At 32.1% G+C, this 26,728-nt stretch overlaps 1 protein-coding gene and 1 long non-coding RNA gene across 4 annotated transcripts; one reads left to right on the top strand and one right to left on the bottom strand.

Annotated features, from left to right (window-relative positions):
* The first annotated feature begins 1,743 nt into the window (after positions 1-1,743).
* Positions 1,744-18,857, top strand: LOC148281636 (peroxisomal multifunctional enzyme type 2-like). Of its 3 annotated transcripts, none has more exons than XM_088226397.1 (14): positions 1,744-2,042; positions 4,759-4,960; positions 6,548-6,693; positions 7,080-7,231; positions 7,411-7,582; positions 8,317-8,423; positions 8,668-8,797; positions 8,880-8,961; positions 10,977-11,143; positions 11,242-11,368; positions 12,044-12,230; positions 12,690-12,970; positions 17,282-17,476; positions 18,130-18,857. In XM_088226397.1, exons 2-14 carry the CDS (start codon positions 4,768-4,770, stop codon positions 18,342-18,344), a joined length of 2,154 nt encoding a protein of 717 aa, XP_088082523.1. In that variant the 5' UTR covers positions 1,744-2,042; positions 4,759-4,767; the 3' UTR covers positions 18,345-18,857. The 3 variants fall into 3 exon arrangements, with proteins under 3 accessions (XP_088082523.1, XP_088082524.1, XP_088082525.1); XM_088226398.1 differs by lacking the exon at positions 1,744-2,042 and adding an exon at positions 3,994-4,041; XM_088226399.1 differs by lacking the exons at positions 1,744-2,042; positions 4,759-4,960; positions 6,548-6,693; ... (7 more) ...; positions 12,044-12,230; positions 12,690-12,970 and adding an exon at positions 14,729-14,990.
* On the bottom strand, positions 17,478-26,684 carry LOC148281635 (uncharacterized). Its single transcript, XR_015822314.1, has 2 exons — positions 26,544-26,684; positions 17,478-17,694 (listed from the first exon to the last, which is right to left on the bottom strand). It is a non-coding gene; the product is annotated as an uncharacterized LOC148281635 (long non-coding RNA).
* Positions 26,685-26,728: the final 44 nt, after the last annotated feature.

Here is a 26,728-nt window from a genome sequence, read left to right as displayed (position 1 = left end):
GTGAAATCAAATTCAAGATGGCTTCAACTGTAAGCGTTATACAAAATTTTAAATAAAGAAGTACTTTTAAATAATTTTGTGTTGCGTATGACAAAGCCCAAGTTTTTGTAAGCTTCGCTAACCGATGCCTGAATGCGAGATGAAAATGAAAATTGTTCGTTCATGATCACGCTAAGATTCCCCAACCCACTTTTTTGACGAGACCAGTATTGCTCATTTTGCAGTCAAGGGAAATTTTATTTGTTTTTTAGTTAACGACATTTTTTTATTTTTTTTAGAAAAGAAATATTTGCGTTCTTATGATTTACCCAAATATTTAATTTTGAGGGCCATTTTCAACGAGTTGTAAATAACTCACTATTAGAAAATGGAACCAAGTTGGGGTACAGTGGGATTCGAACCACAGACCTTTGGTCCGTGAGTCCGAGACACTGGCCACAGGACCACAACCCGATTTTGATTTTTTTTTTTAAATTCAGATGTAACTGATTACAAGTACAATATTTCACTAGATTGTAAAGGTCTCACTGTAGCTTAAAACAGTCGTCTAAATACTTGATTTTTACAATCAACTTGGTAATATCAGCAAACACAAGAAAATTTTCTTCGATAAAATAATTAATATCCTAGAAATTAGATATGAATCTCTGAACGGCTACTATTTGGCTTCTGACTTGATGTAAGAAATAATATTTTATAAGATTTATGTTAGGTGCTCCCTGTGCGTCCTCTAATGTAAGAACCATATTGTAATTCAAACATGGATTCCCGACAAACCGCTAACAATGGAGGTCGAAAAATTGTGAATCTGACGCATGGTAAATTATGAAGTAGGTAGGAAATGCAGTATGTGACCCAGCTTTCAGCCAAAGTCAGAGCAAAGCCGGTTGACCTGAGCTAGCCGGTTCCACTTGATGACTTGATGACAGTTTTTACCAAAGATTGCTGCTGTTGGCAAAAAATAATACCACTTAGTGGCTGCAAGTTCACGAAAATCAAAATAGTTTAATTGAATTATTTTTAATAAAATAAATAAAACAACTTTGTTTTTAACCACTAATTTTTATTTTCCACCTACCTGTTTCAAAGCAAACAAGCTTCTTCGTCAAGGTTTACGTAACTAATGAATTGATTAATTTTTTTTATCATACACGTGGACCCAATAAATCAAGTAGTTTTTTACTTACACGAGACAACTTAGAAATCTTAGAAATTAAAAAAGTGATTCATAATAAGAAGACAATAATTGATAACCAAATAAAAAAATATTTCTTTTAGTCCTCTTCTGTCTAACTTCAAAAATAATGATATCAAACTACCACCCGTGTAAGGAAAAAACAACATGATTTATTGGGTCCACGTGTAGTATTTAGTGAACATGATAAAAATAAAAAAGGAATAAATTCATTAGTTACGTAAACCTTGACGAAGAAGCTTGTTTGCTTTGAAACCGGTCAGTAGAAAATAAAAATTAGTGGTTAAAAACAACGTTGTTCAATTAATTTTATTATAATGAATAACCACAAAGTTAGTGCTTCAAATATAAACTTTATATTGAATTATTTTTAAATCATTCAAGTTTGTTCGTGAAAATTCTTGGTGGAAGTTCATTGTAATCTAGAAATAAAAGTGGAGGGTTTCATCGCTTTCGCGACATTTTCGAGACATCTTTATTATAAAATTCGACGTATTTATACAAAAACAGTAATGACAGATAATTCGATTATTTATATTTCTGTAGGCACGTCACTAGTTTTTGTCAGGTGTCACTTACTTGTGTTACCATGACAGTTATTTTTTTTTACTAAATTTGTAAAATTTACTATTGGCTGACCTTTGGATTTCAATTTTATCTCGCTTTCTTGTTGACTGTTGACTTTTTTGACGTTTGAGAGCTGATTAAAACTTAACTCCGCAATTTTTCGATAACATTAGTTCGGGATAGTTACGTTTTCATTGTCCTATTTTCTTAAATAAGGAAAACTATTTTTTAAAGATTTGTAGTGTTTTGTGTTGAATATACCGTTTTATTTTTGTGCAAAGTGAGTAGACATTATTATTATTCTGATCATATAATATTTTTAATGTTATTTTTCCATGTAAACCGGTTTACTTTTACTCGATTATGTACTTGATTCTATCTAGAATTTTCACTTATTTACGATAGTTGCAGTACACCATAAATCCGTCTCATTTTAGTATTTTCTAAACTATATAGTTTGCAATAAATAAGAATGGAATAAATATTTCTTGCAAACCCCGAGACAATGAGTGCAAGCCTCTAGGGTTCAAATAAAATAGAAAAGAAAACGCATCGTATTTTAACAAAAATATAAAACAATAGTTGTATGAAAATATGAACAAATTGATAATATCGGATTAGGTTGCACTGAGGGAGGAACACAAGAAAGTCAACCTTGGAGTCTGATGCATACAGGCCTCCTTTGACGACATGCGAACATTTCAGATGCACCGGAATATCGATAGTACTTAAATATAATACGATAAGCATTATTGTACTGTCTCAAATGAAATTATGTGTGTACTTTGTTTACAAGTTACATAGCTCCCTTGGTAGATTCGTAAATCTTAATGTTACATCTGTAAAACAACTTTATGTAAAAGCTCTGTTACTGGCGCACACAAACATTATTCTCTACCTTCCATAACTCTGATGCTTCAAAAATAATTAAAAATTAACACAACTTTCGGTCAAAGAGGATTGGCCTACTACTCGGTTAAAGTGTACAATCTACTTCCATTGTCCAAAAGAACAATTAGTAAGTACTCACAATATAAAATGCAGAAATGGATAGTGGAGGTGGGTTGCGCACGGATCGATGAGTGGATCAAGCTAAACAGGCAAAAATTTGTTTCCTGATTATGAAATTTATTCTACAAGTCTAAATGAATTTATTATGTTTTTTATGATTATTTTAGTTTATTTTGCTTATTATGTTTACTATGTTATAATAAGGTTATTTAGATTAATTACGTTTTTATTTTATTATTATGTCAACTATGTTAAATAACTAATTTAAGGCATGTTTCATTATACTTATGGTAAAATGTTTACCTCGGCACGGGACACCCCAGTGTATTCTGTATAAAAAAAATAATACAAAATTGTAAATGGATAAATAAAAGTAATTATTTTTCCCATAGCAAAAAAAATGCTTTTGAATTGTTTTATTTCAAATTTACGATAATTGTTAGGTTTAATTTAAGAAATAATTTATAAAAAAAAAATACTTTAAGTAATTTAAGTATAATAATTTAAAAACGTAAATTCACCGTAATTTACTTATTGTTGCCTGTAAATACAATTTGTATTCTGGAAAGTGTATAAATAAACACCGCACTGACCTGAACTTTGACTCGAATTTCTTGCCAACTCATGCTTGATACATTATCTTTATTTTATGTACTATCCACAGAATTATTCTCGATGACAAGACTTGTGTTTAAGTTAAACAATTTATTTGTGAGTGAGAATGTATTTTAAAATATTTGATTGTTTGCTATAGGTACTTTTTTTTGTCCTATTGTATCTTCATAACATTTGTCTCCTAGTGGGACAAGGGTGATAAAAAACATAATGCTGAATAAACCAATTTAATAACTAAGTACACACATTTTAAAATAGAAAATAATATGATTGTAGTCTCGTTCTAGTACTGCGGAATACCGCTCTACTACAATTTCCACCCATTTTCTAGTATAAAGTTCAAACTTCATAAATAAATGGCAACATTTAATAAAATTATTTTACAAAATAAAATTTACATTTGAAGCACTAACTTTAACTATAATAAAATTAATATAAAACAACTTAACTAATGAATTCTATCCTATTTTATTTTTACAGTGATAACTAAATATTATATTGTTGATACAATAATAAGCTAATAAGTCAAGTGTTTTTGTCATGTTTTTCTTTTAATGTAATATTTAGTTACCACTGTAAAAATAAAATAGGATAGAATTCATTAGTTAAGTGTACCAAGTGTCAATAAAGAAGCTTGTGGAGCTTTGAAACCGGTCGGTAGATAAAATATTTAAAAAAGTGGTTAAAAACAAAGTTGTTTTTTATTTATTTTATTAAAATTATTTTACATTTACAATTCCATTTTTGAGAAAGGAATATGGAAGTCTAGGCATTTACAGAGCTAACTCAGCAGATGAATTTTACCCGCATCAATAAAGATATCAGCTCTTTTAATCAACAAAAGTTAACAGATATGGAAGAGTTGAGGAAATGTCAATGTTTAAACAAAGGCTAAATGGTGAATATTACAGCCAATGACCGATCATAAGCCCTGCAAATGCCTAGACATCCATATCACAGGGTAATTACTACAACTGGTAACTTTACAATCAGCATTTGTAAGTTCGCTAAAACACATTTTTGGATCCTACTCCATGAATGCTACAAATTGACAAGTCATGCATTCAAATAATCATGATTGTAATGAATAACGACTCGTTTATTTGTAGCATTCGTGGAGGAGGATACAAAAATGTGTTTTTAGCGGGTAACTCACAAATGCTGATTTTGAAGTTACCTAGTTTTAGTAATTACCCCACCTTCTCAAAAATGTTTTCCCTCGCTGTTGCAATAAGTTTTATACTTCCTTAACATAATAATTTAAAAGATTTTAAAAGCTGCCCAAATTTCTCTATTCTCTTCTCAAAATGATTTTCAGTCGCAATTCAAATGTCTATAAATAAATGTACAAATTATTCTAATTATTTCAGTAATCTAAGATGTCGGAGATCAACTTTCATGGCCGTGTTGCTGTGGTGACGGGAGCTGGGGCAGGGTTAGGGAGGGCTTACGCCCTGCTGTTTGGGGCCCGCGGGGCTAAAGTGGTCGTCAACGATTTAGGCGGGGGACGTCACGGTGATGGGAAATCCTCATCAGCCGCCGATGCTGTTGTACAAGAAATCAAAGACAAAGGTATTTTTTATTATTATTAATGATTAATATGATTAAATTTAAAGGTCTAACATGGAATCATAAAAATAAATCAAATACGGCCATCTTCTCTTATTTGTGCATAGAGTTTTGAAGTACATTTTTTATGAAAATTGACAATGTATGAATATCGATTCACCCACTTGAAATATTCCTTCTCGCTCCACCAAATATTATATGCAGGAAACGATGCATATGTTTTCTTATTTCTAATTTCGGATTTGTATATTAAAACTGTAAATGGATGTGATAATAAATACGATCGCCATTTTACAGGGGAGACTATATAAAAAGCGGTTGACATTGGTAGAAATTATTTTTACAAAACCCAAACTTGAAATTTTGAATATAATATTTGAACAGTATTGTTACGCCCAAGGTACTGCCAGATTGATCGGGCTCTTACTTCTTGAGGCAAAACGGACAACTAAAATAAAAAATGACACTGAACATTCACACGGAACCGCAATAATTATTGTTAGAAAACCATAGTTAAATGAGAACAAATTAAACATACATGTTTATGTAATTTTTAGTTTTAGATTTTTTTCACCAATGTAAATTTTCAATGCTAAACCAAAAGTTTTTAATTAATTGTGTTTTTGCTATCATGGAATCTGCTACATGATTAATTATTATTAAAATTATTTAATAATAATAAGATAAGCTATTAAATATAAATGTTTGATTTCTCCTCTGCTTATCTCTTGAGAAATTTTGTTTCATCTTTTTAATGGTAGTTTGTTTTTCTTTCTTTGTGTTTATTTACTAACTTGTTTTGATTCAAATAGAAATTTCTTAACCGCTTATACAGAATAATACTAAAATAATTTATATTGTATTGGTGTTATTACTTGACCTCTAAGAGTCATAAAAGTTTATCTATATTTTTTTCACAATTTAGAGTTATTTATCATTCATATTGTTTTAAAAATAATGTATGCATTGTATCAGTAAGTTAAAATGATATGGATTTTGCTGAACTTTAGGTAAATGTGTTATAAGTTTATTGAGGAAATCCATATCTTATTATCTTGTATGGTGATATATAAAAGAAATTGATGGAACAAGTCATTTAGAATCCTATAAGATTCGAAGAATCGCTTTATAGAAAATTTGCATGTAAATTCACTTGGTTTTTAAAAAGGAATTCCCACTGACCGATCTAAACATTTCTGACCATAAAAATTGAAACTTCTCTATGAAATAACATGAAAAGACACTAAAACGTGTTGCATATTTATTTCTTGTTGGAATTCTGTAGACTGTTCATGGTATTTTTCAATTTAATTTCTGTACACATTGCAAGAAAATATTGTATCCGGAAATAAAATTATTTCTACCCTTTGGACTCTACTTTTGTTTAAATGATTTGCATTGTTAATTTCTATTTCCCTAGAGTGGCACTGGAAACCAATTTTTCTCATTAAATTTAAAAACTGAACTGTGAAATTAATATTATTTATCGTAAAATGAGAGTTGCTTTCTTTATTTTGGGCTTCAATAAACCTAAGTTTTGCCCTATTTGGGGAGTTCAAGCAACAGCCAACTTAAATAAAAACTTTTCAGGTGGTATTGCCGTGGCTGATTACAATTCCGTCGTTGAGGGAGAAAAGATTATTCAAACTGCATTGGACAATTTCGGTAGAGTAGATATTTTAGTGAACAATGCTGGAATTCTTAGAGACAAAAGTTTTGCTCGCATTTCTGACCAGGTAATTTTCTTTCGCTTACTAATACATTGACCTGTTCATGTATAATTTATACCCTGAATTATATTAATATTTTGACTCATTATGTAACATACATGCCATATTTATGATAAATCACCTCTTTATTTCATTTTCTTATCAATGATTATACTTTGTAAAGATTTATTTTGTTAGAAAAAGTGTAAATTCTGTATTACTAATCTCGTTATTTAATTTTCTATCAATTCATATCAATCAAATCTCAACACAGGACTTTTAGTCCCATAGAGCTGGGACTTTAGTCTCAAATAATGTACAGTAAACTTATGTATGTAAATAAATAAATTAATAAAAAAATAAAATTGTATAGAATTCTGTCTGCATACCAACAATTTTGTTTGTTTGTTTAGGATTGGGATCTTATTCACGCTGTACATTTAAAAGGAAGCTTCAAAACAACGCAAGCAGCTTGGCCTGCTTTTAAGAAGCAAAATTATGGCAGGATTATTATGACAGCTAGTAATTCCGGAGTTTATGGAAACTTTGGCCAAGCTAATTATAGGTAAGTCTAACTAACTAATGATCCTATATACCAAACTTATGTTTGTTTATCCTGTTGAATGATTTCAATCTGGTTGTGATTACCAACTGATTTTATTGTGTCAGAAGAGTGTTTAAATTGTTAACAATTCAAATTTGTGTTTATTTATTATGTATTTCAAATCATCTTATATTTTCAAGTGCCGCTAAACTTGGTCTCGTTGGTTTGGCCAACACTATCGTAATAGAAGGACGAAAAAACAACATCCATTGCAATGTGGTCGTGCCGACAGCGGCCTCCAGACTCACGGAAGATATCTTGCCACCAGATCTATTCCAAGAACTTAGACCAGAGCTGATAGCTCCTGTTGTTGTGAGTATAAATAATTAAATCCCCATTAGCACATAAGAAAATAATATCTGTTGCTCTTTTTCATAAGCCCAGTGAAATATTAGTTTGTTTATCATAAAAATATAATAATGATATACAGGAACAGCTGTGCTCCAAATGAAAATCTATCAGCATTATATTATACAAACAAAGTAAGATAATTAAAATACATAGTACATAAATCACAAAGTTAGTGCTTGAAGTTTTAATAAAAATAAACGTTTAGGGCTTATTGGATAAGAAACTAAGTTACCCACCTCTTTCTACTTAGTCTTACTGTTCAATGTCAGCCTCGTGGTGTAGTGGTCAGCGCATTTGCCTACCACGCAAGAGGTCTCGGGTTCGATTCCCGACATGGTCAACACGAAATTTAATTTTGAACTATGTTTTTACACTAGATTATTTCACAGTCCCTGGACTGGCACCTGAAGCATAAGACTGATCATCTTACCTTCATTTTTTTAAAAATTAAGATACGCTGCGATTGGTGTATCAATGCAGTACCCTATGCACCATTAGGTGTGAAAAGGGAATGATGATAGTGATTTTCAATATCAAACTGAGTAAGTGTATAATGCAGTGAATAAAAATAAGAAAATTGCGATTATAAGAGGGATTTGTGCAATTTTATAATTGTCCTTTTTTATGTATTCTGTTTTGAAGGCACTGTATTATGAAAAACATGCGCATGTTATGTTATGTAATCAAATTTGTAGGCTTATATGTGCCACGAAAGTTGTTCGGAGACAGGAGCCATAATCGATACAGCAGTTGGATGGGCAGCTAAGATCCACATGGTCAGGGGACAAGGGACACATTTCAGGTCAGTGATTCAGCCGTTACTTTCATAAATGCTTTTAGAATGTGGACTGTATGTTTAATTGGCTAGAATAAAAACACTCTTTCCGTTTGGAAATCTTGAAGTTTATTATATGACCCTTTAACTGTATAACTTTACTTAATTACTATATTGGATACCTTAATACTTAATGTATTCACTTGTTTATTTTTATCTGAAATTCAATTTCGATTGCGTCGTGATGTGTAATGCTTGAAACTGTTTGCAGGAATTCTATAGGTGAAGATGTGACTCCTGAAAAAGTGCGAGATAATTGGTTCAAAGTTGTGGATATGAGTAAAGCCTCTAGACTCGGTTCTATCGAAGAGGCCACTGGTGATCTCATGACTAATTTACAGGTAAAATATTCCCACGACAACCACCATATTTGTCATTTAAAACCTATTTTGATAAAGTGAATTATTTTAATTTATGTTTTAGGCCTTGAAAGATGGAACTAAAACTCCCGAAGGGGAAGAGTTCTCATTCACTTCTAATGATTACATTGTATACGCCTTAGGGAGTAAGTTACTTTTCACATTATTACACCAATGAAATCACAAAGTACGGATTATTTATTTAATCACTTATTCCATATTAGCTGGTCCCAGATGTAATAATATATGGTGTCCACCTTAGAGTAATAACTTAATAGAGTCGCCTATATGAAGAAAAACCATTCGGTACTTGTGCTGAGAATTGCAAGCGCAAACAGAAACCGTCCATTACATGTTTGTTGTTAAACAAAAAAACGAACTAAAACCAAACCAAAAATTTGGAACTCCTTTGTTTAATGCAATTGAACTTAAGGGCTTCTCTAGAGAATTGTTACTCTTAGGTGTCCACATTTATGATTTATAATAAAATAATATTATCTTTTGATCTTTGTTTATTGTAAATATAACAATAAAATGACAAATAAATTTTGAACACCTAGTTATACCTTAACTAATAAACAATATGTTTACAAAAACAATTTAAAAAACAAAGCATTGTTATAAAATCCATACGCTTTCCGATGACACTATCTACCTATATGGATGTTTGTTTTAAACAAAAATCATTGCCGATGCGATAGACCCAGCATCCCTAATCTCTTTTGGCAATTTATTAAACATCTTAAGTCCTTGTTAACATCTTAAATCCCGTCTTAAATGGTTTGTAAATAAGGTGGATTTCCTACCTAGGGAGTTATTTAGATCTAAATTTGTTGCAACAGAGAGGGAAAACATTTTTGAGAAGGGAATATGGAAGTCTGGTGAATGTGGCCACTTAAACCAGCCAATGACATATCCCTAGGGAGGAAATCCAGCCTGTCTACAAACTTACGGATAATATTTTATTTACTGATTGAATGCTTGTATTCGTAAAACATTGGTTTCCTAATTATCTGCCTCATGAGGTAAACCTATGTGTCTTTTAATCTTTCAAAATATTAAACATTGGTAACAAAGGTCTACGATGTATGAAAGGGAAGCGATTTGCTGATGAATGTCGATAAATCAAATGTGATGGTTTTTGAAAGAAATGAAAGTATGACTAAATGTGAAATCACTGTGAATGGGGTTATACTAAAACAAGTAGAGAAATTTGTGTATCTGGTAAGTATGTTTACCAGGGATGGAATGGCTGAGAAAGATATTGAAAGGAGGGTGAGTGCCGGGAACAGAGTGAACGGTGCACTCAAATCAACCTTGGCAAATAAATGTTAGTCGCAAGAGGCAAAATTAGCAGTTCACAATGGAGGCCTGGTCCCGACCCTGATGTTTGGGAGCGAAGAATGGACTTGGAAAAACAGGGATGAAAGTAGGCTGAATGCTGTCAAAATGAGATCTCTCAGGCGAATGTGTGGTAAAAGTATGTACAATAGATGCACAAATGTTGAGATCCGTACATTATGTAAGGCTGAGATAAGCATTATCGACATAATCAAGAAAGGAGCTCTGGGTTGATTTGGACATGTAGAGCGAATGGATAGCGAAAGAACGGCTAAAAATATTTACAATGCGAATTTTGATGGCTGCAGAAATAAAGGATGACTGAGAAAGACATGGCATGACCAAATCCAACAAATACTTGAAGATGGACATTTTAAAAGTCAGAATAATCAGCGTGCGTGCATGAGAAAATGTATGAATGTAGAGGAAGCGAGATCTGTATGCAAAGATAGAGTGATGTGGGATTCTATCCTCTCTGCCTACTCTTACTGAGAATCGGCGTAATGGTTTGTTTTTTTATTTTAATTTTTACTGTGGAAATCATAGTCTTTAACAAAAAAATAGATGGTATAAGATAATATGTAGTACAAGGTATAAAAGAAATAAGATAGAATAGATAGATTATAGAATTCACATTTATATTTACTATGGATACAGAAGTAGAAAAAAAAATACGGTACTAAAAAAATTATAAAATGAAATAAATAGACATACGGAGTTTATCGAGTTCAACAAATACTACAATAGAGATGGAAAGCCTTTTTGAGAGTTTATGTTGAATCTATTATGTTAATATTTATTTGTTTGTCATTGAATTTAGTCGGTGCCACGGTGAAAAATGAATCAGATTTGCAATATTTGTATGAGAACCACGAAGAGTTCAAACCATTCCCGACATTCTTCATATTGCCGGGAGTGATGCAGTGTATGACGAGTAATATCGTGGCGAGTGCCCTTCCACCGGGAAAAGAAGCTGACTTCTCAAATGTAAGGAAGTTGTTAATTTATTGTATGACTGCATATCTAATAGTAATCATATTTCTCAACACAGTATCCTCCTTATATTTGTATAATTTCTGTTTTAGTTACTACACGGAGAAGAATACCTAGAAATTGTCGGTCCCATCCCACAGAGCGGCAGCAAAATTACATCCAGGAGTCATGTTGTCGATGTTCTGGATAAGGGCTCTGGAATTGTCGCTATCATTGGAAGTGAGTGTTACATTTACATAATTATTCGTTTTTCTTTCCAACTATGCTCAGGTGTATATATTATTTTCATCTATTGTCATTGTCATCTGTGAGACGGTTCGTCACCCGCGTCTATAGCAGTCAGACTTCCCAGCGTAAACGGGAAGCCATCCTCCCAAACAGAGTCAAAACACAAAGTCGGAAGGTAGAGGCACGACTGCGAGTCAACCTCAATAGCCCTGAAAAGGACTTTCAACTCGCTCCGAGTGGTCTAGAGAGGAGAAAAATTAAATGAATATGAATAAAATGTAAAAACTATTCAACAATTTTCTGTCAGTGCAAGACATAATCAATGGATTTATGTACAAAAAAGATTAGTTTGCTGTTTAAAATATGTATTTATATTTTAACAAAATAAAAAGCTTACCCCTAGACCTGTATTACAATGAAAAGATGAGCTATGTACTAATATTTGATGATATTCTAATTAAAATGTTTAAAGGAAGTTTTATTGATACATGAATGCGACTATGTTGGAATTTTCTGTATTATATAGGTAAATTATAGTTATGGGATAGAAAATTTCTGTTATTTTTATCGACATATATCAGTTACCTTTCTTATGTAATATAGGGCCTGATACATGAAAAAAAATTTTTGTTAATTTATCATCTTACTTGACAATGTTTGTTTTAGACGAGTTATCAGATTCCAACGGTAATGTGTTCGTCAAATGTCAGATGAGTGTGTTTATTGTGGGCGCTGGAGGGTACGGAGGACCACGTACCTCACAGAAGGCCATTCAGTGTGAACCTGTCCCTAAACGGAAGGCTGACGCGGTAGTGGAACAAAAGACCTCGGAAGATCAAGCGGCTCTTTATAGGTATGCAAGGTTTCCACACTCATCAAGATTTTGAAGTACAAATATTTGATTTTACATACTGTGACCATTAGGGTTTTTTTAGCAGACATCTTGAAGAGTGGTGATTTTATTTTAGTTTTTGATTGTTACCCATTGGGCATTTTACATTAATACAAAATGCTAATACTAAATACCAAGCGAAAACGGAAACTATGATTATGGATAGCTAAAAAAGTGATTTTTAATTATTACTGTTTATTTTGAATAAATTGAGGTTTTTTTCCCTGGAATTGCATTTATATTACAATTAATGAAAGTGTATTTTAAGCTCAAAAATATATTGTACGTATTTCTAGTAAAATATTTATCAAATATGCTTCAATTCTACATCATGAAGAAACGTCACAAGTCTTCCGTTCAGTCAGTCGAGTCAAAGAGAATTCTTTATAATATCTAAAACCGATTTCATCCAATTATTAGACTCTCTGGCGACATAAACCCCCTCCACATCGATCCTAATATGGCGCTTATTGCCGGCTACAAGCGGCCGATCCTGCACGGGCTGTGCAGCCTCGGGTTTTCTGTCCGCCACATCCTGCTTCGCTACGCGAACAACGACTCCCAGCGCCTGAAGAGGCTGAAGGCCCGCTTCGTCAAGCCTGTCCTGCCGGGGGAGACCCTCAGCACTGAAATGTGGCTGGAGGGAAACAGGGTCCACTTCCGTACAGTTGTGAAGGAGACCGGGACTATCGTGGTAGATGGTAAGATTCTATTTCATTATTTAGACCTGCCGTTTAGGAAAATCTGAATTTAAAAAATACGTTTTCTTAGGAAAAACAAAAGAAATTATGTAAATAAACAAATAGGTGCACAGAGAAAAAACAAAAGGTACAGAGTGAAAATAAAATAAGAGCACTGTACGAAAGTTGAAGATGGGGAGGTAAAGTACAAAAAAGAAAGATGGATTTTTATAAATGCCACAAAGTTGTTCATCTCTCCGGGCATCTAATGAGGAAGTTCAGTGGTTTTTAAAATATTTTTGAATAGACTATTAAACTAAGGCAAAAATGATTTTTTAAAATTTTTATATATCGTATTATCAGCTCTATGATTTTTTAAAGTGTATTTCTGAAATAACTCCGCGTGTGGTGTCAGAGGTTTTCTTCCGTTTATTCTCGATCAGTTCTACCCATTGGTCCATTGACGGCAAGCAAAATCTTCCATAATTCTCTTATCATTGGTTAATACGTGCTGAAGTTTGTGTTAAATTGTTTTTTTTTATGATTTTCTAATATTTGTTAAATTGCCTATTTTGGTGGCCTCCATGGTGTAATGGCTAAGACACTTGATTCACATATGAAAAGTTCCGGGTTCAATACCCAGTAAATATAATTAAACGTGATCTGGGTATTCTGTTCTGTGATTCACCACTGTGATTGCCCCCCTGGCCTGTTGTTTTTCAAAAATTAATAAATTAATACAAGTGTTATAATTTTTGTTCTATTAAATGTGCAAATAAATCTGTTTAAACTGGAATGTGGCATAAAAATTATGTCAATAAATTATGGAAAATGTAAACGATATTTTAAAAAAAATATAAAGAAAAATTTATTGGAAGCTAGATGTTAATTTATATTCAAGCAATACTAAAACTATGGCCTATCGTTTTATGAATTTTTATTAACCATCTTTAATATTATTTTTAAACGACGTCAATAATATATTTATGATCAAAGTACATCTTGTTAATTATTTATTTGTTCAGAAATGAGATGTTTTACTAACTCATATAAATTAAAAGTAGGATATATTATTATGATTGGTCAATATCTTAATTGATAACATGTATTTTGTAAAGACTCAAAACTAATAATTAATCTACAAATAAATTTGTTTTATTATTTTTTACTTAAATATAGTAGCTCTTTGATTGTATTATCTTATCTTTTCAAATTGTTCTGATTTTACATGTTTAACTGCTTATGCAACGATATTAAATTTATCTTAATGTTAGTAATAATATACGAGTATAGTAGAGTTTAGTATTGTTATTTTTTAAATAAATATTATTTTTATTTTTTTAATATTTTTATTTTATTTTTGCACCACAACAGGCCAGGATGCCCAATTACAGTGGTGAATTGCATCACAGAACACCCAGGCTTGAGAAAAATCACATTTAATTTTTGTGTTCTCACCGGGAATCGAACCCGGAGGAACCTTCCGTCTGTGAGTCAAGCGTCTTGACCACTACACCACGGAGGCCGTTAAATTATACTCGTACATACAACATATTATATACATACAAGCTGAGTTCTATGTACAGAAAAAATATACTCTCGTAATCTGTAAACTGAATGTTTGAAAATAAAAAAAATGGATATCATTAAAATTTATGTTGTGTTCCATAATAACCTTTCCAAAAGATTTAGTTTTGTTTTTTTTTTATTATGTTTGGCAGGTAACAAGTATCCCCGGTTTTATTTTTCTAGTTTTGTCAAGTTGGTATGACATTCTTTTAGACTTTGCTCTTCTGTCACATTGACATTGACACTCTTGACAGGGATTGATAGTGTGAGAATTCGTATGCGACTCGTTCAGTATTTTGGCTTCCAGTCGCAAATTTGAATAGATTACACTTCGACCTTTGTGCCGGTTGCTTGAATTCACACATTTTGTATAATCTTTATTTATAAGGCAACTCTGATTGTGCAGTACATTTTGGGTGTGTGCTAGTAAAACATAACCATAATTTTGTTAACTTCAATTTACTTCTTACAGGTATATTTTTTGTTAAATATTAACGTTTGTACATTTTCTTGTCTGCATTGCAAATTTAAATGTTTAATGTAATCACGTTATCTTGTGTTTGAGATTTCTTAATACATTTTTCCTTATCAGTTTTAATAACAAAAAATTCTCCATGTATTGCAATGGTTAGTTTATTTACTACTGTGCGTGAGGGTCCGATACGATTCTTCACAAGATTGACGATTAAAATTAAAAAATAAATAAAATATGGTGGCCTCCATGGTGATTGTTCCGGGTTTGATTCCCGGTAAGAACACACAAATTCTCAAGCCTGGGCTTTCTGCGCTGTAATTCACCACTGTAATTGGGCTTCCTGGCTTGTTTTGGTGCAAAAAAAGTAATCCTGTCTATCTAAAAAATATTGAAATGTTTTGCAATTGGTGTTCTGATGCAATTTCCCACATACAATTGTATGAAAGTAAGGGAAGAATTGCAAAAACAGCTCTAATAAAAATGCATTTTTTCTCAATCAATTTATTATCTTAGTTATTGCTGGGTTATTTAACCATTTAAATGTCAGACAAATTCAACAGATTTTGGAATGCTTTTGGGAAAGAAAAATACTGTCATCAAGGACGTCAAACTACTGGGAGTCTTACTTAATTCTGACCTTTCTCTTGACGCTCAAATTAGTTGAACTATAAGTTCATGCTTCTACCAGCTGAGCCAAATTAAATGCAAACGCAAAAATTTGCCGATTGATGCCTCCCGTCGCCCGTCAATTAATTTTGTAGTGACTAGAGTCGATTATTGTAATGGTAACTACGCAGGTCTACCAATGAACAAAACGACTCGGCTACAGTCTGTATTGAATGCTGCAGCGAGACTTATTTTCGGAATCTTTAAGTTCAGTCATATCACTCCACTACTTTGGGAATTACACTGGCTACGTTTTCCACAGCGGGTGGAATACAAACTCTGTTGGCTTATGTTTAAATCACTGCACAACTCTGCTCCGGAATATTTAAGGGAACTATGCATTCCAGATGAACTAGCTAACAGGCGTCTTACGCTTAGATCAGCTATGTCTACGGCGAGAGAAAAAGTTATTATTCCTCTACGCAAACAGCTCACTAAATTCAGTAAACGCGCATTTGGGATCGCAGGCCCTACGGCATGGAATGCTCTCCCAGCAGAGGTGCGAGGCTGTGAAAGTGAAGTTATGTTTCTGAAAAAACTTAAAACCCACTTGTTCTCTAAATCATTTGAAGAAATCCGTAGCATGTGATAACAAAATAAATGGTTTTAATTCAATTACAAATTTAAAAGCTTCAATTAAATTTATTTATCTATAGAATCACTATGTAAAGTGCCCTTGAGGTATTATATTACAAAATGGCGCCATACAAGTTATCCATAATAATAACGAGTTTTGCTAGAGGACATCACGCAGAATCGAAAGTGGAATGGTCTCTATTCATTTTAGGCAGTGTGTTAAATAAGCAATAAAACACCAATGTTCATGTTACACTGTACCATGCGCGAGAAATCTCACTTGTGGTACCTAAAAAATTAATATGCATTTGTCTATAAAAATACACATATGTATTGTATATATCAATCTGCTGTCACCATAAAAATATACATTTTTCAAATAGTCAAAGTCTCCAAATGATGAATCTTATTTTTTGTTTTCAAAATACGGTCTTAGCATTTTTGTTGTATATATTTTACATTAATTAAGATTTAATAAATCAATCAAATAGATAGCTCATGCGCCGTGATGGATTGAAAGAAGATAAATAATGATTGATTTTGCATAAATTCAATGAAATTATCACGGAACTATGAATGTTTAATAATGCTATTTTAATGTCGGTTGCCTGTCGGTGAACCAAGTAAACATACAAATTTTGTTTGTGTTAGTAGGCACACTAGAATATTTTGTTTGAAAACATTCTGTCAGTAACACATTAACAGTTTTTTTAAATTTAAAAAAAAAAAAAAAATATTTTTCAAAAATATTTACACAATAGTCTTAAAATTAAAGTCTTGCTGAGTTGTAAGCATACAACTCGTCAACAGGTTCTTCTATATTGCTTCGATTGTTTCATACTTAACATGCATTAATAATTTTATTCTATCATTAACAATAAAAACTATCATTAATACAAAAAACTTTAGTCAATCGTTTTATTCTAAAATTATCTAAATATGTATTGAAAATGTTGATTGATCTATATTCTGTACCATATACGTACGTGATAGTTAACGAATATTGTAAAGAATGTCAGTAATAATGGAGTACCAAAATGTTTCAGGTGCCTTTGTGGATCTAAACAGTGTGACAAACATGCCTATCCGCGCCAACCCCGTCTCCGCCTCCAATCTGAGCAGCGATGCCGTCTTCATCAGAATTCAGGAAGGAGTCAAAACTCAACCCGAGAAAGCCAAGTCTGTTAACGGCGTCTTCTTATACAATATTACTTCAGATGGGAAACAAGTCAAACAATGGAGTAAGTCGCGTTGTAAATTTAATATAAACCTGGTTCGTTAGAATGAGATTGATAAATTCTTGTTTCTCTGATTACAACAACAGAACTTTAAATTGATCCATAATCTTAATTGCAATACTAATTAATTCGGGATGGCTTGAGAAGGTGAGTAAAATATATAAATTGTGATGGCCTCCGTGGTTTTACCCTGCAACATTTCATTGTTCCTGGACTGGTACCTGAAACATAATATTGCTCACTTTACCTTCCTATAACTGATGATCGAGGTATGCTGGTATTGGAATGCTAATGCTGTGTCCTGTACACCATTAGGTTAACCATGAAAACAATTATATTATTCAAGTATAATGCTATTAATCACTCGACAAAACGCGTAGCACCTAAAATACATGACATGGTACTGACTGCGTGCTACTGCGAGTTACTGCCGAGAAATGTCAATTGCGCAGGGGTAGGGCAGTCGTTCGGATCAGCTGGGGTTCGAACCATCGAGGCCCTGCTGTACATACTAATCGCAATTTGATATAAGAATGCCTAAGAATTTTATTGTTTCTGAATATGTTGATTTTTAGATAATTTTATTTGTCTTTTCAGAAATATTTCAATCTTCTATTGTACATATTGTGTGTTGATAGTTTTTTTTTTTCTACCAGCTTTAGATATGAAAACTCCAGCGGTGTACGAAGGAGCGCCTAAGGATGTGAAGACCGACACAACTCTGACAGTTTCCGATAGTGATATGGTCGACCTCGCTCTTGGGAAACTGAACCCTCAAGTGGCATTCATGAAGGGAAAACTGAAGATCACGGGAAACATAATGCTCACTCAAAAACTTGTGCCTTTGCTTAAGGCTGACTCTAAATTGTAAATCATTGCGGTTATATTGCCGTTGCACTAAATATTGTATTTGTATTAAATCTGAACATTCTTTTGTATATTTGTATGTAAGATGCATAGAAACATTTACCTCTCGATTTATATAGTTGCATTTGTTATCACTTGAAATGATTTAAACATAAATGCCATATGAACTTATTGGTCACATCCGCTGTTCTCATAGATAAAATGATGTGTAAACTTGTATCATAAACTATTCCGCTTATTGACTAATTTTTTATACACCCGATCATTCCAAGTTTTCTTTATTTCTAAATTTATCCAATACTGATTGATTTTTAAAGATCTTATTTCTTGAGTCCGAGTCATCCTATATTTCAGTTTTGCTCGATTATCAAAATGCAATATTATAATTTTAAACATATTTTTATTATAAGTTAAACTACTTTTTGGGTAAAGGACAAGAGGGCATTATTGAACAAATTTAGAGTTTTAAAAATATAACGCATGTTTTTAAAAAAATAAAATTGAAAACATTCTAAAATTTGTTTTATTTCATTAACTTAATCCTTTCACTGCGGGTCCCGAGCATAGCCGATACGCGGCGCCGTGCCGCAACTGCGGATCCCGAACATAGCCGTTTTCAATATTATCTTCCTTGTAGTGGCCTCTATAAACACTTATTTCAAACTTTTTTTACGTCATTCGATAGATCCATCTTTTCTCTACACACGGGATTTTTTTAGGAGACATGGTATTATTATAAACATTCTTTCTAATCAGTTTTCGGGACCACAGTCTAAAATTCCTACAGTACGCACTTGACGTGTCGCCGCGTATACTCTGTTTCAATAATAATGTACGTACCTATTTGCCTACACGATTAACACTTGGGATAAAGTAAACATCGGTTCCCTTTCAACCAACTTAATTACCCGGACTGGTGATTTGCGTTATTGTTATTGAATTTTTTATTATTTCTGTTACATAAACATTCAAACGGATATTCGGATTTCATCTTTGATATGGTTATATGAATCTCTTGTTATTATTATATAAATAAAACACGAGTGATACTTTAATCCACAAATTTGGAATATCCGCAACTGGATATTCCAAATTTGTGGATTAAAGTATCACTCGTGTTTTATTTATATAATAAATTACAATGAACTTCCATCAAGAATTTTCACTTACAAACTTAAATGTCTTGTTATTATATTTTGCTGGACTGAATATTGTGTTACGTACTAATTTTTAGTGGTTTTATTATAACATCCTTGACTTTTTTATTGTGGAGTTATTATTTGAAGTTAGTTTATAATGGCTCATTCTGGAGATAAAAATTTGTTAGGGAGAGATGATGAAATAATGAACTTTATAATTCACAATGCATCATTCTGGGCGATTTTAACATACCTGAAATTAAATGGGTATCAGATGCTTCAGGTAATAATAATTTTCTCTGTCCTACAAATTATACTAGCCCAAAATCATTAATTTTGGTTGACTTTGCATGTATCTGTAACGTTTATCAATTTAATTATCAATGCAATCATAATGGTCGAATATTGGATCTAGTTTTCTCTGATAAAAATAATTTAAAAGTTTTTCCAGTCGACGGTCTTGTAGCAATTGATCAGCATCATCCAGCAATCGAAATTTCATTTGAAATTGAGAATACTCAATTATTGAATGAAAATTGCGAAACTTTCAAATACAACTTTAAAAAATGTAATTACGAACTCTGCCGTCAAGACATATCATCTGAAGACTGGAAGATGAAGTTTGGAGAACATAATACAAATGATATGGTCTTGATTTTCTACAACATTTTATGGGAAATAATAAATAGACATGCCCCATTTAAAAATAGTAAATCAAATTGTAATTATCCACAATGGTTTAGTAAACCATTAATTAAGGTTTTAAAAGAAAAACATAAAATGCGGACGAGGGCGAAAAAATACAATAATCCACTGGATTATGAGGCATTCTCCATCCTAAGAAAAAGATCCAAAGCTTTGCAAAAGAAATGCTATAGAACTTATATTAAATCTGTTGAGGAAGGCTTAGTAGACAATATGAAGGTATTCTGGTCATTTTCTAAAACACAGCGTGCTACTAACTGTATTCCAAAAGTTATGATATATGAAAATGAACGCGCCAGTGATGGAATTGCCGTAGCTGAAATGTTCTCGAATTATTTTGCCTCTGTTTTCAGTAAATCAAACATTGTTCAGAATGTATCAAATACATCCAAAGTATCAAATGATAGATACTACCAATTTAACCTATCTGATTTAAAAATTAACGAAGATGTAATCAAAATTTCTCTAAAAAAATTGGATATTAATAAGGGTCCAGGGCCTGACCAGATACCAAGTATGTTTTTAAAAAACTGCAGTAATGAATTAAGCAAACCATTGTACATGATATTTAATAAATCTCTTAATGAATGTATTTTTCCTGATCTGTGGAAGATTGCTAATGTGACCCCCATCCATAAATCTGGGGATAAATCGTCTGTCACGAATTACAGACCTATTTGTATTCTTTCATGTTTTGCCAAAGTTTTTGAATCGTTAATCTATAAAGTTGTTCTGGAATATGTTAAGCCATTAATTTGTCCCAAACAACACGGTTTTCTTCCTAAAAGATCTATTAATTCTAACCTTCTGGAATATTGTGACTATATTTGTTCATCATTTAATAAAAAATGTCAGGTGGATGCTGTGTATACAGATTTCCAGAAGGCCTTTGATAAAGTTAACCACCATATATTGATACAAAAGTTGGAAGCAATCGGTATACATGGCGATCTTCTAAATTGGATGATATCTTATTTGAAAAACAGAACCCAAATTGTATGCATAAATAAATTTGAATCATCACCTTTAACTGTAACATCTGGTGTGCCGCAGGGCTCTAATCTTGGACCATTATTATTTTTAATTTTTATAAACGATCTTGGCTCCCTCTTAGAGTGTAATTATCTTTTCTATGCTGATGACTTGAAAATATTTCGTAAAATTGAATCAACAGATGATCACGCAATGCTTCAAAAAGATCTTGATTCCTTAAGTGAATGGTGTAAACTGAATGATATGCACCTTAATGTTAAAAAAATGCTATCAAATAACGTTTACAAGAAAAAGAACTCAAAACTGTTTTACTTATAGCATTAATAATATTGACCTCAACTCAGTAAGCACAATCCGAGATCTTGGAATCACATTTGACTCACGTTTAACTTTTTCCAATCATTTCAATATTGTTAAAGAGAAATCTTTACAAATGCTGGGCTTCATACACAGAATATCCAAGCCATTTAGAAATGCAGCATCAATAATTTGTTTGTATAATTCTCTTGTACGTAGTAAGTTGGAATTTGGAAGTATTGTTTGGTCACCTCATTATGTGATTTATAAAAATATAATTGAAACTGTACAGAAAAAATTTCTTCGTTCTTTGTCGTTTAAGTGTAACATGGGCAGAATACTTCAATGTTATGAAGAGCGCTTGGAGTATTTTCAAATTGAAAAGTTAGAAACTAGGAGACAAATTATAGATATGATGTACTTGTATAATATAATTCACAATAATGTTGATTCAATGTTTTGTGTTCAAAGTGTGTCATTGTACGTTCCCCGTAGGCGCCTTAGATCACCTAATACATTTTACCTTCCAATTTTTACAAACAATATGGCACATTTTAACCCTCTTGCAAGTATGTTAAGACTCTGTAACAAAATGGAAAAAAAAGTTAACATTGACATTTATCATGATAGAGCAAATAGTTATAAAAAAAACATTACTATGTATCTTAGATCAAATGCCTAATCCTTAGTTTTGTGTATGTAAATTAATTTTAGTCTTTTTTTATTATATCTTATATGTTTTTAATTTCTCTTTTCTTTTCTTTAAAAAAAAAAAAAAAAAACTTTCTTTATTTTTACATTTCACTAAACTTAATCTTTACCATTACTTAAATTGAATTTACACTCTTATTTTATATAATTTATGAAAGATGTTGAAGTTCTGTAATTGAGAATATATGTAAAGAACGTTAGTTATGCTCACTTGAAAAATGTATGTATTATATGTATTCTTGTTGAACTTCCAAATAAATTTAAAAAAAAAAAAAAAAAAAACAGTGATTCAGAATAAGGCCATAGCGATGATTCTGATTTAGATTTACCTTCTGAAGACGAATCTGTTATTTTTGAATTTGAAGTACCTACAGTTTTATCTCCTCATCCATCGACAAGCACATCAGAAAACATAACTCAGACATCATCACATACACCTCCTGCGGTGGGGGTCCAGGCGGTCCCCATTTTCCCGAGGTTCACGAATTCAGCACTGCAGATTCTGGTGTTAAAGTTCCATTTAACGAAGATTGCAGTGAACCTGACATATTTTTGCATTTTTTATCGAACGATTTGATGGAGAAAATAGCAACACAAAATAATATATATTATGACGATGTTATGAAAACTGCTAATATCAGACCTCATTCCAGAATTCTTAAATGGAAGAATGTTACAACTGACAAGATGTATTTATTTTTTGGTTTAACCATATTGATGGTACAAAGTAGAAAACTTTCTTCGAGTGAATATTGGTCAACCCGTGCTGGCCTAGTTACTCCAATATTTTCTCAAGTAATACCACGGGACACATATTTTTTTAATAAGTAGCATGTTACATTTTTGTAACAATGCAGAAGCAAATAAAGAAGACAAACTTTATAAAATAAGACCAGTCATAGAGCACGTTAAAAATAAATTCAAATCCACGTTGGAGCCTTTTCAAAATTTGTGTGTTGACGAAAGTCTCGTGTTATTTAAAGGGAGACTAAGTTTTAAACAATACATTCCGTCAAAAAGAAACCGTTTTGGTGTTAAATTTTTTGTATTTTGCGATGTTGAAACTGACTATATTTTAGATTTTATTACATATATTGGTGAAAATATAGAGATTTACGATAAACTTAATGTTGGAAAATCGGGATCAGTGGTTACCACTTTCATGACCGACTTTTTTAATAAAGGGCACTCCGTTTGGATGGACAATTGGTACACGAGTCCATTATTGTTCCAAGTATTGCATGGCAATGGAACGAACTCGTGTGGTACTGTACGGAAGAATAGGAGGTGGCTTCCTACTTTTGAGAAGCTAAAAAAAGGTGAAGTGTCATCCCCATGCACTCTGACACCACGATGGCCCTCAAATGGCAAGACAAGAGGGAAGTCCACATGCTCTCTACAATGCACGACGATTCAATAGGCGCATCGGGAAAATTGGATTGGAAGACAAAACAACCAATTATAAAGCCCAGAGTTGTTTTAGACTTTATAGTCTTCGTCTTTATAGTTATCGTCAACATGGGACCTGTAGATAGAACAGACATGTTGCTGAGTTCTGTTGGATGTTTAAGAAAGACCACAAAGAGGTATAAAAAATAGTGTTTCATTTTATTGACATGATATTATCAAATTCTCACGCCGCATAGTTGACAGTTACCGGAAAAAAACCTTCATTAGCAGATTTTCAATTAGGAACAGCAATGCAAATCATCGGATCATACATTAAGACTGACCGGTAGACATTTCCCAAAACCAATTCCTGAGACACCAGCAAAAAAAAAACCATAAAGATGTTGTCATGTTTGTTCACAATCCCAAAGACGTCCAAAAAAAATCCGCAAAGAAACTAGGTTTATGTGCGTGGATTGCAACGTTCCATTATGTGTTGCACCATATTTTGAGGAATATCATACGATGTCAAGATACTAAAATTTATACTGTTCCAAATAACAATAAAATATGTTAAGTGGTAAAAACTTTTTGAAGAATTTTTTGAACCTTTTCTTTTTCTAAATTTTTTTATTTTTTTGCAAGTGTCACACAAAAAAAAACGAAACAGACTATACATTATTTTGATGTGTATGGGGACCTTAAAACTTTGAGTTTTTTTTTTTTTTAAATAATGTTCAGTGATTTTGTGATAATAATACTGACTTAAAATGTGTAATGTGTCATGATCCACAACATATAAAAAAATCGAGCGTTTTAAATAAAGGTAAGAATTTATTTTGTTAAAAATATTAATTCTGAAATAAACCCCGCACGGGCGTTACAGCTGCGCTCCCCAAATTCAGCAGCGAAAGAGTTAATCATCTACAGGTATTATCGACATCATGGTGGTGAAAAGAGCCGACCCACAATTAAAAGTTTTTATTGGTTATTTATTTTTTGTTATGTGAAAAGTATTTTTTTTTTCTTAAATTCAAATATTATTTTTGATTTTTCATGAAAACTACAAAAGAATCTTATAGTTAGAAAAATTAAACCACTAAACAAAGAAGAACAAAAAATAACTTGGTCGAATTTACCAACCTTAGAGCAATAATTCACTCCCGCTGAAAGAAGCCTTTTAGCTCTATTGGATAGAACTTTGGTTTTGTTTTTTGTTTAGCAACAAATGAAGGGCGGTTTCGATTTGCACTTGCAATTCTCGACCTGAGTACACACGGCCCATTGTATTGTTGTAAACTGTAGCTAACTTCTCGGTTGATAATTATAGAACGGTTTTAGTCCGTATGGGTGACTATTAAAAATATTAAAATTAATATTATTATATTTTTCATACAGAAAACTTAATTTTACTTTGTAGATATAATTGAAGATAAATTTCAACTTCCCATTAGAATTCGGACCCAGGGATCCGCAAATGGGATAGCTCAATATTATTATTGTTATTTATTATAGGCAGGCAGCCTTTGTTGATGTGTCTATATCTCGTGTACTGCTTTTTGTCTGTGTTCATCTTCCTTCAAAGAAGGATCCAAACGGTTTTTGAACTGGCTGACCGAAATGGAATGGACAACTAGACTTGGTAATTTATTCCAGTCTGAAACTATCCTGCTAAAAAGGAAGTTTTTCTTGGGATTGAGGTGGAATTGGGGACGATAGAGCTTCCAGTTATGACCCTGTAAATTTGTGTTATGATTGAATTGATACATCTCATGCAGGGGGCAGTCATAATAATTATTAAGTATCTTATAATATATTTCTATCAAGTCCCCTCTCCTCCGTTGTTTTTCCGATGGTGTAAGTCCTAGTTCTTTAATTGACCGTGGTAAGGCATCCTTTTAAGTAATTTGGGGATTTTTGTAGCACATCTTTGGACTTTTTCCAATAAATTGATGTATTTAATAAAGTCGGGACTCCATACTTCATATCCACATTCCAATAAAGGTCTTACATAGGTCTCGTATATTTAAAAAAAATATATCTGGAGTAAATATTACTTGTTTTGGGGCTATGCAAGCAAGAAGTTACGAAATCTCATTTCGCTGACTTATATACCCTCTATAATGCTCTGATAAAAAAATAACTGTGTCACCATTTTCTTATATAAATATTTAGAGAGAATAAAGGTATTTTTATGCAAAAACTTTGCATTAACCACGCTTCCGCATTTTATCACCCACGTTTGAATGTCGTCCTTTTTTACTCTCTGTTTTCATTTATAGTATTTTAAATATTTGTTAAAAAGTACTGAAGAAATCAAAAGCTAATCGACAATGTGCAAAATATGGAAAATCAATCATTCATTATCAAGTTACCCTTTTTATTAATGAGGAAGTTCAGACTACCAAACTAAGCAAAACATAAATAAATAAGTATCATATTATCAGCGCTATGATTTTTTTAAGTTTTGTGTTTTTTAAATTACTCCACTTGTGATGTCTTAATAAGTTCTCTGCTGTGAGTTGACCTGATTGGTAATTTGAATTCGCGATAACCAAAAATGTATCATACATCTCTCTCATTGGTTGATTTCGGAAATCTAGTGATGTCGTTCAAAGTAGTTCATTTTTATCAAAATAATTTTGATTAAGTTTTTCATACATTTTCGAAAAACTTCGGCTTACAATTTCACGTTGCACTGAACTTCCTTATTAATAATCTCAATCAAGTCGGATTCCGAGTAGATTCTAGTTTCGGAACTGAAAATGGGAAAATCAAATCACGAAGGTATAAATAGAAGAATATATCAATAAAATTGTAGTTGTAATAGAAATGCAATTATTATGGAAAAAGAAAAACTTTCGACACACTTTTCAATAATTTCCATTGAATATTTTTTTTAATTAATAAAATGATTTAACAAACTCACAGATATTTTTCTGTGAAGTGTGAAAGTAGTACTTACTTACGTAATTTTTCAATTTTGTATGTGTATTGCGGACTAGTAATAAAACTAATCCAATCATATATTAATATACATTAGTATTAGATTTTCCTTATTAAGCTGACAATGAAAATTTGCCGGTTTACTCCTTTGACATTTGAGTGTGTGGAAATTTCAATAGATGGTACTAGTGTCGAATTCGCCGTCGCC

This window comes from Micrasema longulum, unplaced genomic scaffold (genome assembly GCF_059751315.1).
Source record: "Micrasema longulum isolate JH-2025_06_02 unplaced genomic scaffold, ASM5975131v1 h1tg000429l, whole genome shotgun sequence".
Taxonomy (NCBI): Eukaryota; Metazoa; Arthropoda; class Insecta; order Trichoptera; family Brachycentridae; genus Micrasema; species Micrasema longulum.
Note: the sequence above shows the minus strand (reverse complement) of the source record. Positions and strands in the feature narration are given on the sequence as shown.